The sequence below is a fragment of the Schistocerca americana genome, chromosome 11, assembly GCF_021461395.2.
Source record: "Schistocerca americana isolate TAMUIC-IGC-003095 chromosome 11, iqSchAmer2.1, whole genome shotgun sequence".
Lineage (NCBI taxonomy): Eukaryota > Metazoa > Arthropoda > Insecta > Orthoptera > Acrididae > Schistocerca > Schistocerca americana.
The window spans coordinates 192,158,783-192,171,263 of NC_060129.1; the positions used below are offsets into that span (position 1 = coordinate 192,158,783).

The 12,481-nt window shown below is 40.6% G+C and overlaps 1 protein-coding gene across 1 annotated transcript in view; it reads right to left on the reverse strand.

Annotated features, from left to right (window-relative positions):
* Positions 1-255: 255 nt before the first annotated feature.
* Positions 256-12,481, reverse strand: part of LOC124553646 (sodium/potassium/calcium exchanger 3) — a 218,171-nt gene continuing 205,945 nt past the window's right edge. The window contains exon 10 of the mRNA XM_047127521.1: positions 256-2,878. Coding sequence (XP_046983477.1) covers positions 2,755-2,878 — 124 coding nt within the window. The 3' untranslated portion in view covers positions 256-2,754. The remainder of the gene's footprint in view (positions 2,879-12,481) is intronic.

A 12,481-nucleotide genomic window follows, 5' to 3' on the forward strand; every position in this document is an offset into this window, starting at 1 on the left:
CTGAACAGTGTGACTACTGGCACTTGAAACATGCTTTTCAAATACTGATAATGCAATACATCCCAGCAGGACCTAGGAGAGCTAAGATGACTGTCAAAGAAGTTTTGAATTCCTTAAGTTCTCCCTCTTGTGGTGTCCAAGTAACACATTTTCACTTATGGGATATGGATAAGAATTCAGTACACTTATTATAGCACACATATGATTCGTTACCTTTCCAAGGGAATATGAAAAATCACTTTTGTAGCCAAAATATTTAATTAATAAAATACATTTCACATATATTTCGAAATCATGAAACAAAAATATACATATTTATCTCTCATATGTTTCTCTATTCACAGTTATGTACAAGTTCCAGTACAATGATAAAACTTGTAGCACCTATATTTGAGAATACTTGAAACAGCTGGCTTTTGCCTGCTGCTCTTATACCAAACTAAAAATTCTATTGCAATTATAGAGTGAACTATTTAACTAAGAAACAAAACAAAAAATATACAATAACATTAAAATTAGCTTTTAGAACTATACTGGCAGTCGAACCTAAACTACTCTGTTTTGATTCAAGACTGCCTCATACTTATTATATAATAATGGCAAGTTATATTATGAAGTAATTTAAGTAAATTTTCTTTGTATCAGTAAATTTATGTTAAAGCATAGATAATGACATCATTTTTATTTACATGTCTCTAGTTGACAGCTGCTTATTATGAGGAATGATGTATGTAGAAGTAAATCGTCAAATGAGAATAAGTTGTGGTAGATCACGATATGTTGTATGAAAATAACTGGAAGCAAATGGTTAATATTATCATAATTTTTAGCAATTATTAAAACAAAATGATTGAAAGTGGCTTTTCTAATGAAATCATATGTGGAATGTGATCAATGGTAAATTGTTATAAATTAAAGACCTACAATATCAAAACAGTAGATAGGAATAACACTAATAACATATGTTTTTAATGAAACATTATTTTAACTTCACAGATTAACAATAATTGAATTTAATAAATCAAACACAAACATAGTATGTCAAAGCTGACATGAAATAATTAACTAACAATACCATCATTTTCAGTATTTCACAGTTCATTCATTCGCACTGAAAAAATGGGTGTCATATAACATTCAGTGTCAGTCTCACTCTCAGTCGCACGAATATCTGATGAATGTCTGAGGTTCCTGTCCATTCAACAACTGCAGCAAATTCACATTATTCAATATTATCTGATCTGTTGTGATAAATTTTCAGTTTATACTTACTGAGACAATTAACTTTCATAAGGCCTGGAGCATGTTTGATTTCATTGTTTTTCTTGGTCTTTTGTGTATTCTTTTTTTCAATATAATACTCCTACCTAAATAAAGAAAGTTTAAATACTCTCTACTAGTACAAATATTTCATTACACAAAATCTCAGAGCACGTGATTCACATGGAATGCAGTATCTTTTATAAGTGTCATATGTGTAGAGTATTCAAGATTGGAACAGTACATCAAAATACACAAAAACAAATAAATATTTTAACAGTTCCATTTCAAACACTTAAACTACTTTTATTTGAAAATGAGCAAATGATCATTGAACTATTGAATTAAAAATGGATGAAACTATTAAGTGGATGGAAAATGATGAAGAGAACAAGTAAATATTCAATACTAGTGTGACTGTAATAAAATGTGACAGATATTTTGTAATAATGTGAAATCACTGCTTCCTACGATAAACAAAAGAATAAATATGGCACAAACTAACACTCATCGTACCTTGACTGTAAACACTGCAATGCCAAATAAACTCTTGTAACAGTAAAGACTTTTTGTAATTGGTATATCTTCTTATAAAAAATAAAGAGTTTAGGAACTCTGCTAGTTAATTTGTTTGTTTACAGAAAAATATAATAAGTGATGACATATAAAGATTTGGAAGGCACTTGTATGACATGCAACAACTTACAAAAATATTGCTTATCTTACACAGTGCTAAGTTACATAAATACTTATTCAAAATAAGAATTTTATTGGTAGTTATTCTTCTTTCCATTGATATGACTATTTTGTGATACTCTAAATAAAGTACAAGAAGAAAGTAGTATGTGAGGAAGTATGAGTGCAGGAGGCAGCAAATATTAAGGTTCTAACAAGGAGTAATCATTATGAGTCTTTGAGATGGATACGAGCAATTGTAGATAACAAATCTCTTGTTTGGAGAAAATTTTTTTATTTCATTAATGAAAGTTACTTTTTTGTACTCACTTTGATATTAAGTGTGTGCAGGGGGGGGGGGGGGGGAGCAAGTGTACAGGAGAGTACTTTGATTTGTAACTTTTCTAACTTTTGCAGCAGCAGGGAACAGTTGAGTCATTATTCTTATGTTTTTATAATGTGTATGTTTAGTATAAAATTAAGTCATGGCAGAATAGATAAAGTGTGTGTGTGTGTGTGTGTGTGTGTGTGTGTGTGTGTGTGTGTGTGTGTGTGTGTGTGTGTGTGTGTGTGTGTGTGCACATGCAGGTGCACATTTTTGTGAAAGAAAGAGGAGGGAAAGAGAGGAGAAATGGAGAGAAGAGTGTATCATTATCTAGGAAATTTAATAAGTAAAAACTAGAGACCTGATGCTCATTGCAAATTAACATATTTCCCATAGATGCTACCAAGGTGTACTTTCGCGATGTGCCTTGCCCCCTTTATGTAGCCTATGTGACTCCATGAGCTTGAAGGAAAGTTGGCATACTGATGGCGAAGTCATCGGCCACATGTGGGCAGGTTGACCATGAAGAAGACATTGAGTTCAATGAGGGTGGCCAGCACGAGGAACATGGCGTACATGAGCAGGCAGGCCCGACCCACCCGCTTGTCCAGTCGAAATCTGAAATAAAAGTAGAAAATGTGGAAAGAGTAAATAATGAGGAGCACTCTCACTAATGTGTTTTACAGCGTGTAATATCGCAGACCGAGAAACACTTTCATGAACTGGTCAATGCCGGGACTGATGAATATCTCGATATAAAGTTTGTGGATAGAACTTATGTTTCATAAGTCACTGAAAAACACTTTCACACTTAATTTCACTGGAATATGAGAGCCATCACACTTAAAAATGTTTTTGACTGGATTTCCAACTCATAATTTTACATAAAATCTACCTTTACAGAAAAATCTAGAGTATTGTTTTGACTGTAGTGCTTGAAATCAACCTCCTATGATTTTGTTACAAAAAAAACAGTTGCATAATGTCAGTAATCAAAGTAAGATTGTATAAATATATTAGCAGGAAAAACTATTATTTAGTTAAAAAAGCTACGAAATTTATTATTCCATTGTTTGATAAGGTCACTAAATTTCGTAACAGCTTGATTCGTACAAAACTTGCCAATACTTTTCTGTAAGTCAAAGTTAGTACTCAAATGTTTGTAGATACGTTTATTCAGTTGTGTCAATAATATTTTACAGAATTATAACTGCCATTCTATATATATATATATATATATATATATATGCTCATATAGACCCACACACACACACACACACACACACACACACACACACACACACACATATATATATATATATATATATATATATATATATATATATATATTACCTTTCTGGTTGAAGATAAAAAGCCCTACTTATATTGGTTTTGGATTATTCGCCCATAATGTCATGAAAAAGTTCAGAAAAAAATGGAAATTATGTTCAAAGTTTGTTGGTAGTCACCATATGCCCTCATTATCAAGCCCTGTTTATGACATCATATCTGCTGATCTGTGCATAATATTATGATTTGATGATGTATGGGTGCATGAGCCCACATATATCAGATTTTCTTAACCTGACTCTCATGTGTAATGTTATCTAGTCTCAATTATTTTAATTCAAAATATTACATATGGATGTTCAATATGGAATGAAGACTAAAGAAAATGTGATGTATATTTATTTTAATTACTGTGCACTAGGAACTAACTCCAAATTCTTTAAGGAGTCTTCCATATATAAAACAGCTTTATAAATCAATTAATGTGTGAAATATTTGACATTAAGCATATAAAACTTTTATGGTTGAAGATACAAGACCCTACTTATGTTGGTTTCGTTGGGTTTGGATTATTCGCACATAATATACTGAAAAAGTTTAGAAAAGATTTGAAATTATGTTCAAAGTTTGTTGGAAGTCGTCAAATGCTCTCATTTTCAAATACTGAAGAGAAAAGTGTGACTCACTTGAACTCTGTTTTAAGAAAAACTGATTTTTCACACATTTCCGTGTTTATGGCATCACACATCATACGAATATTTAATTTCACAGGCACAATCAGTGATATATGTGGACACCATCTGAAAAATGTGTTGCGAATGCAGGTAGTCGTGAACAGTACTAAATTAACATGTGAGATAATGTGGATGAAGTCAGAAGTATGATCTGAGTATAAGAAGAAAGAAAATGCTATGAAGTGCTGTTATATTTCATGACAGGAATGCAAAAAAAATGGTTCAAATCGCTCTGAGCACTATGGGACTTAACATCTGTGGTCATCAGTCCCCTAGAACTTAGAACTACTCAAACCTAACTAACCTAAGGACATCACACACATCCATGCCCGAGGCAGGATTCGAACCTGCGACCGTAGCAGTCGCGCGGTTTCGGACTGAGCGCCTAGAACCGCTAGACCACCACGGCCGGCAGGAATATGCATTTCACCTCATTCAAGTGCAAAACTAAATCATGTATGAAGACAAGTTACAGCTGATTATGGACCCACAGGGTCCGAAATGATCATTTATTTAATGTAACAAGAAAATTGGTGGCTGAAGGCGTTTTTTAATTCATACTCCCAGTGTATGGAATACAGTCACGTTAGCAGCTGCAAAATACGGATAAAATTAAATTAATATGTCATACCTAATGCTTGAGTCTTACTGCACAAATAACGGAAATGTAGTAAGCAATATACCTTTTTCCTTTCATTTTTTGTGTTGGGGGGTAAGCGAGAAGCAGTTTCGTAAAGGTTTCACATTATGTGTAAAGCTTGTTGGAAGACACTAAGGCGTCTGGTTCTCAAATACTGCATGAATATATTCTGGATGATTTGCAACAGGACAAATATACAATTTGCCTCAAGACAAATATGCAATTTCTAACATTAATACTTATCTTGTGTTTCATGTTCGACATAAGATTATTCCTCTTAATGAGTAGATTATGACACCACTTTAATTTTTTAATTTCGATCAATAATTGTGTGAAATATATGAAGTACTGAAAATCCATTTTTTGTTGCCCCTGGAAGGCGTTAAATAGGCAACCTGCAACTGAAGTCCTGTGAGATGAGCCGAATTACCTGTTTAGTAATATAGGTTCCTGACAACCTACATGCTTCAAGAACCTAGAGTTAAATTAATCTGTAGTGAAGCGAGAATTGTTAATATTCCCCCGACCACGACAAAAGACATAAATATAAGTGACATTCTACTATAAACGAAACCAGTACTTTGTAGGAATGCTTTGTGAATTAATTAGGAGTCACCTGCATGATTGGTTCACTGGATGAAAACTACACAGAATCAATTTGTGGGGAAGGCAGCTTCTGTGAATAATTTGGAAAAAAGTAGATTCTTGTTAACGACGGTTTTTGACAGGACACTTAATTTTCACTGCGCGTCCACCAGATCTGACATTTGAAAATTCATGTGTCACACCTAGTGGACACATGGGGAAATTTAACTGTGGAGATGATGTTAGTTTAAGCAGTAATTAGTAAAATGCAACATTCTTGTACATAGATAAGGAAAACTCCTGCCTCATTATGAATACGGACTAGGTAAACATGGTTAAGACAAGAACAAGCGTCCTCTTAATAGGAACAATTATGGATAGAGGCACTGCCAAGTGAGGTGTCATCTGAAAATGACGCAATAGGCAAAAACTGGGATCGTGAATAAACGACAGCGTGTGTTGAAAAGAAATGCCTCCAAACTTTTATGCACAAACCCTTAAAGCATTCTAAATAAAACGAACATTATTCTACATCTACATCTACATACACACTCCGCAATCCACCATACAGTGCGTGGCGGAGCGTACCTCGTACCACAACTAGCATCTTCTCTCCCTGTTCCACTCCCAAACAGAACGAGCGAAAAATGACTGCCTATATGCCTCTGTACGAGCTCTAATCTCTCTTATCTTGTCTTTGTAGTCTTTCCGCGAAATGTAAGTTGGCGGCAGTAAAATTGTACTGCAGTCAGCCTCAAATGCTGGTTCTCTAAATTTTCTCAGTAGCGATTCACGAAAAGAACGCCTCCTTTTCTCTACAGACTCCCACCCAAGTACCTGAAGCATTTCCGTAACACTCGCGTGGTGATCAAACCTACAAATCTAGCCGCCCGCCTCTGAATTGCTTCTATGTCCTCCTTCAATCCGACCTGATAGAGATCCCAAACGCTCGAGCAGTACTCAAGAATAGGTCGTATTAGTGTTCTATAAGCGGTCTCCTTTACACATGAACCTCATCTTTCCAAAATTCTACCAATGAACTGAAGACGACTATCCGCCTTCCCCACAACTGCCATTACATGCTTGTCCCACTTCATATTGCTCTGCAGCGTTACGCCCAAATATTTAATCGACGTGACTGTGTCAAACGCTACACTACTAATGGAGTATTCAAACATTATGGGATTCTTTTTCCTACTCATCTGCATTAATTTACATATATCTATATTTAGAGTTAGCTGCCATTCTTTACACCAATCACAAATCCTGTCCAAGTCATCTCGTATCCTCCTACAGTCACTCAACGACGACACCTTCCCGTACACCACAGCATCATCAGCAAACAGCCGCACATTGCTATCCACACTATCCAAAAGATCATTTATGTAGACAGAAAACAACAGCGGACCTACCACACTTCCCTGGGGCACTCCAGACGATACTCTTACCTCCGATGAACACTCACCATCGAGGACAACGTACTGGGTTCTATTACTTAAGAAGTCTTCGAGCCACTCACAGACTTGGGAACCAATCCCATATGCTCGTTCCTTAGTTAGGAGTCTGCAGTGGGGCACCGAGTCAAACGCTTTCCGGAAGTCAAGGAATATGGCATCCTGATTCGCAGGAGCGACGCTTTCTAAAGCCGTGCTGATGCATGGACAGCAACTTCTCTGTCTCAAGGAAATTCATTATATTCGAACTGAGAATATGTTCGAGAATCCTGCAACAAACCGATGTTAAGGATATTGGTCTGTAATTTTGAGGATCCATCCTCCTACCCTTCTTATATACAGGCGTCACCTGCGCATTTTTCCACTCGCTCGGGACTTTACATTGGGCAAGAGATTCGCGATAAACATACATTATTTTTCATGTCTACATATCGTCCGCCCCAATAGTTGAATGGTCAGCATGGCGGACTGCCGTCCTAAGGGGCCCGGGTTCGATCGCCAGCTGGGTCGGGGATTTTTCTCAGCTCAGGGACTGGTCGTTGTGTCGTCTTCAGCCGGCCGTGGTGGTCGAGCGGTTCTAGGCGCTACAGTCTGGAAGCGCGCGACCGCTCGGTCGCAGGTTCGAATCCTGCCTCGGGCATGGATGTGTGTGATGTCCTTAGGTTAGTTGGGTTTAAGTAGTTCTAAGTTCTAGGGGACTGATGACCTCAGAAATTAAGTCCCATAGTGTTCATAGCCATTTGAACCGTTTTTCTGTTATCTTCCCGGCGCGCAGGTCGCCCAATGTGGCGTCGAGTGTAATAAGACCGGCCCCGTAAGGGGTCTCCCGGCCAATGACGCCAAACGCTCATTTCTATGTCTGCATATTTATTTCCCAACTTAGTCGCCTCGGCAACGAACACATTTCTGCCTGTGGGATACCAGTTTGTTGATGCCGTCACTGTAGAATGTTTTACTTTGTTGACAGAGCCACTACCTCACCTCTGCTTGCATCGCATGACCACTATCAAACTGAAGAATTCGAAGGTGTTCTTTAACTTCTGGGAACAGATGTAAATCTCATGCGCCCAAGTGGGGAGTGCACGGAGGACGATGGATGTCAGTGAACCCAAGGCGTTGGTTGTTGCAAATGCCGCAGCGCTTGTGTGAGGCGTGGTGTTGTCATGCTGAAAGAGAGGATACTCCACATGCGGACTGACTGTTCGAATGCGTGCTCTCACTTTTCTGAGGGTCTCACAGTAGCTTGCAGACTTTGTGATGGTCCTTTAGGTTCAAAAATGGCTCTGAGCACTATGGGACTTAACTTCTGAGGTAATCAGTCCCCTAGAACTTAGAACTACTTAAACCTATCTAACCTAAGGACATCACATACATCCATGCCCGAGGCAGGATTCGAACCTGCGACCGTAGCGGTCGTGCGGCTCCAGACTGTAGTGCCTAGAACCGCTCGGCCACTCCGGGTTCCTTTTGGCACTGATTATAAACACACCATGCCATGAACATCCCAGAACACTGTGAACTTGACTTTGCCTGCTGATAGCACGGTCTTGAACTTTTGTGTCGCCGGTGAGCGCTGTCACACGCGTGACATACGTGATCATTCTCCTCCGGGCCCTGCTTTCTTAATTTCGAACAGAAACAACCCCCATGTAGTGCATTACTGATGTCGACAAAATCATTACCGTACACCCAGCTTTCATTCTTCTGTGGATTTCAAATGGAGGCACGTTCCTCTGTGGCTAGAAACTCGACTGTAGCCCATTATTTCTCACACACCGACATAGGTACGTTACGCACTGCTGTGTCACATGCTACAATTCTGCGCCCTCTAGCGGCAAAAGGTTACAAGTTGCGTAAGCAAAGGGGCAAAGCCAATCAAGTAATATGCATGACTCCGTAATACCTCAATAGGTATCGTGAACAGAGTAAACGACTCGGAGGCATTACTTTTTAGTATGGCCTCGTATGTTTAGAAGCAGTCCATGCAGAAAATGTTGCTAATTTTATAGTTTAGTACGGAAATAAAAAGAAAAAAGCAGACAAAATAGTTCATGGGTGAACTGTCCATAAGGCACAATATCCTAGCAAGCAGCCGTCTTGCCATCTTCAGACTGATGAGTAGACTTCCCAGTAGCTGTGTAGAGCTTTCATCACCTCCCAACTCCCTCTGTTAAATTCACAGACCATGCCCAGGAGCAGGTGTGTGGCAAGCATCTGCCCCGCTCCCCCTCGCCCCCCCTCTCTCTCCCTCTCATCGCTCTGTCTGCAGTTCACCTCCACACTCACCAGCTGGCGACATCTCCATTGTTCTTCCACCTGGTCCCAGTCAATGTCGTCCTGAATGGGGAGACTTCAACAGAAACAAGCGTAACTTCAGGTGTGCCCCAGGGCAGTGAAACAGGTCCGCTGCTTTTTACGATTTACATACATCTACAGCTACAAGGATACTCTGCAAATCACATTTAAGTGCCTGGCAGAGGGTTCATCGAACCACCTTCACAATTCTCTATTATTCCAATCTAGTATAGCGCGCTGAAAGAACGAACACCTAAATCTTTCCGTACGAGCTCTGGTTTCCCCTATTTTATCGTGGTGATCGTTGCTCCCTATGTAGGTCGGTCTCAACAAAATATTTTCGCATTCGGAGGAGAAAGTTGGTGATTGGAATTTCGTGAGAAGATTCCGTCGCAACGAAAAACGCCTTTCTTTTAATGATGTCCAGCCAAAATCCTGTACCATTTCTGCCACTCTCTCTCCCATATTTCGCGATAATACAAAACGTGCCGTCTTTCTTTGAACTTTTTCGATGTGCTCCGTCAGTCCTGTCTGGTAAGGATCCCACACTGCGCAGCAGTATTCTAAAAGAGGGCGGACAAGCGTAGTGTAGGCAGTCTCCTTAGTAGGTCTGTTACATTTTCTAAGTATCCTGCCAATAAAACTCAGTCTTTGGTTAGCCTTCCCCACGACATTTACTACGTGTTTCTTCCAATTTAAGTTGTTCGTAATTGTAATACCTAGGTATTTAGATGAATTTACGGCTTTTAGATTAGACTGATTTATGATGTAAACGAAGTTTAACGAGTTCCTTTTAGCATTCAAGTGGATCACCTCACACTTTTCGTTATTTAGGGTCAACTGCCAATTTTCGCACCATTCAGACATCTTTTGTAAATCGTTTTGCAATTTTTTTTTAATCTTCTGATGACTTTATTAGTCGATAACCGACAGCGTCATCAACAAACAACGTAAGACAGCTGCTCAGATTGTCTCCAAAATCGTGTATATAAATAAGGAACAGCAAAGGGCCTATAACACTACCTTGGGGAACGCCAGAAATCAGTTCGATATTACTCAATCACTTTCCGTCAATTACTACATAAACGATCTGGTTGATGGTATTGACAGCGGCATTAGACTGTTTGCCAATGATGCTGTAGTCTACAGGAAAGTAGTGTCACACAAAAGTTGTGCACAAAGAAATGAGAATTTCCGGAAAATAAATGCGTGGTGTAATGACTGGCAGTTATCTCTCAGTATTAGTAATTGTAACCTACTGTGTATAAGAAAGCGAATATCCCCGTTAATGTGCGACTACAAAACAAATGCCCAGTCTTTGGAAGCGGTAACATCCGTCAAGTATCTGGGTGTGACTATTCGAAATGATCTCAAATGGAACGATCAGATTACACAAGTAATGGATAAGGCGAATTCTAGATTGCGGTTTATTGGTAGAATCCTGAAGCGACGCAGTCCTTCAGCAAAGGAAATTGCTTACAATACTTTAGTTCGTCCAGTCTTAGACTATTGTTCGTCTGTACGGGAGCCTTACCAGTTGGGACTGATTCAAGTGATTCAGAAGGTCCAGAGAAGAGTGGCAAGATTCGTGACTGGTACATGTAGCCATTGCGAGAGCATTACAAATCTCATAGAAAGTTTGAAGTCGGACACACTTGCAGATAGACGACGCGCTAAGCGCGGAGAATGTAGAGCATATATTATTGCCACCACCTTTCATATTGCGCAATGATCACCATTCAAAGATGAGAGAAATTAGAGCTCGTACTGAGGCGTTCAGACAGTGGAACAGAGGAGGGAAAATATGGCGCGAATAGTGCCCTCCGCCACGCACCGCCTGCTGGCTAGTGGAGTGTAGATGTAGATATAGAATTCACTGTGCAAAATATCCTTCCTCTTCTTAATCAGACTACATGCAGGTTCACAGGCCCTACAAAGGATGTAGCCACGATAGTGATCGATCAGTTGTTGCCTTAGTCGACTGTTGGTATAACTAGAACGGTGACACAATGAAGGCTTTCACGACCGGATGTTTTAGCTGCTGAGAATTTTCTGGGCTGTATGGCCGTGGTCCATGGAACTCTTCAATCCCTGACTTTTCGTCCAAGGCTGCATTGGACATCTTCGTAGGTGCTCACCACAAGCAGGAACACCTCTGAAGCTGTCCAGCATAGCCTTGGACGAAACGTCGGGGATTGAAGAGTTCCATAGGCCATGGCCATGCAACAGGAAAAATTCTCAGTAACTACACTCCTGGAAATTGAAATAAGAACATCGTGAATTCATTGTCCCAGGAGGGGGAAACTTTATTGACACATTCCTGGGGTCAGATACATCACATGATCACATTGACAGAACCACAGGCACATAGACACAGGCAACAGAGCATACACAATGTCGGCACTAGTACAGTGTATATCCACCTTTCGCAGCAATGCAGGCTGCTATTCTCCCATGGAGACGATCGTAGAGATGCTGGATGTAGTCCTGTGGAACGGCTTGCCATGCCATTTCCACCTGGCGCCTCAGTTGGACCAGCGTTCGTGCTGGACGTGCAGACCGCGTGAGACGACGCTTCATCCAGTCCCAAACATGCTCAATGGGGGACAGATCCGGAGATCTTGCTGGCCAGGGTAGTTGACGTACACCTTCTAGAGCACGTTGGGTGGCACGGGATACATGCGGACGTGCATTGTCCTGTTGGAACAGCAAGTTCCCTTGCCGGTCTAGGAATGGTAGAACGATGGGTTCGATGACGGTTTGGATGTACCGTGCACTATTCAGTGTCCCCTCGACGATCACCAGTGGTGTACGGCCAGTGTAGGAGATCGCTCCCCACACCATGATGCCGGGTGTTGGCCCTGTGTGCCTCGGTCGTATGCAGTCCTGATTGTGGCGCTCACCTGCACGGCGCCAAACACGCATACGACCATCATTGGCACCAAGGCAGAAGCGACTCTCATCGCTGAAGACGACACGTCTCCATTCGTCCCTCCATTCACGCCTGTCGCGACACCACTGGAGGCGGGCTGCACGATGTTGGGGCGTGAGCGGAAGACGGCCTAACGGTGTGCGAGACCGTAGCCCAGATTCATGGAGACGGTTGCGAATGGTCCTCGCCGATACCCCAGGAGCAACAGTGTCCCTAATTTGCTGGGAAGTGGCGGTGCAGTCCCCTACGGCACTGCGTAGGATCCTACGGTCTTGGCGTGCATCCGTGCGT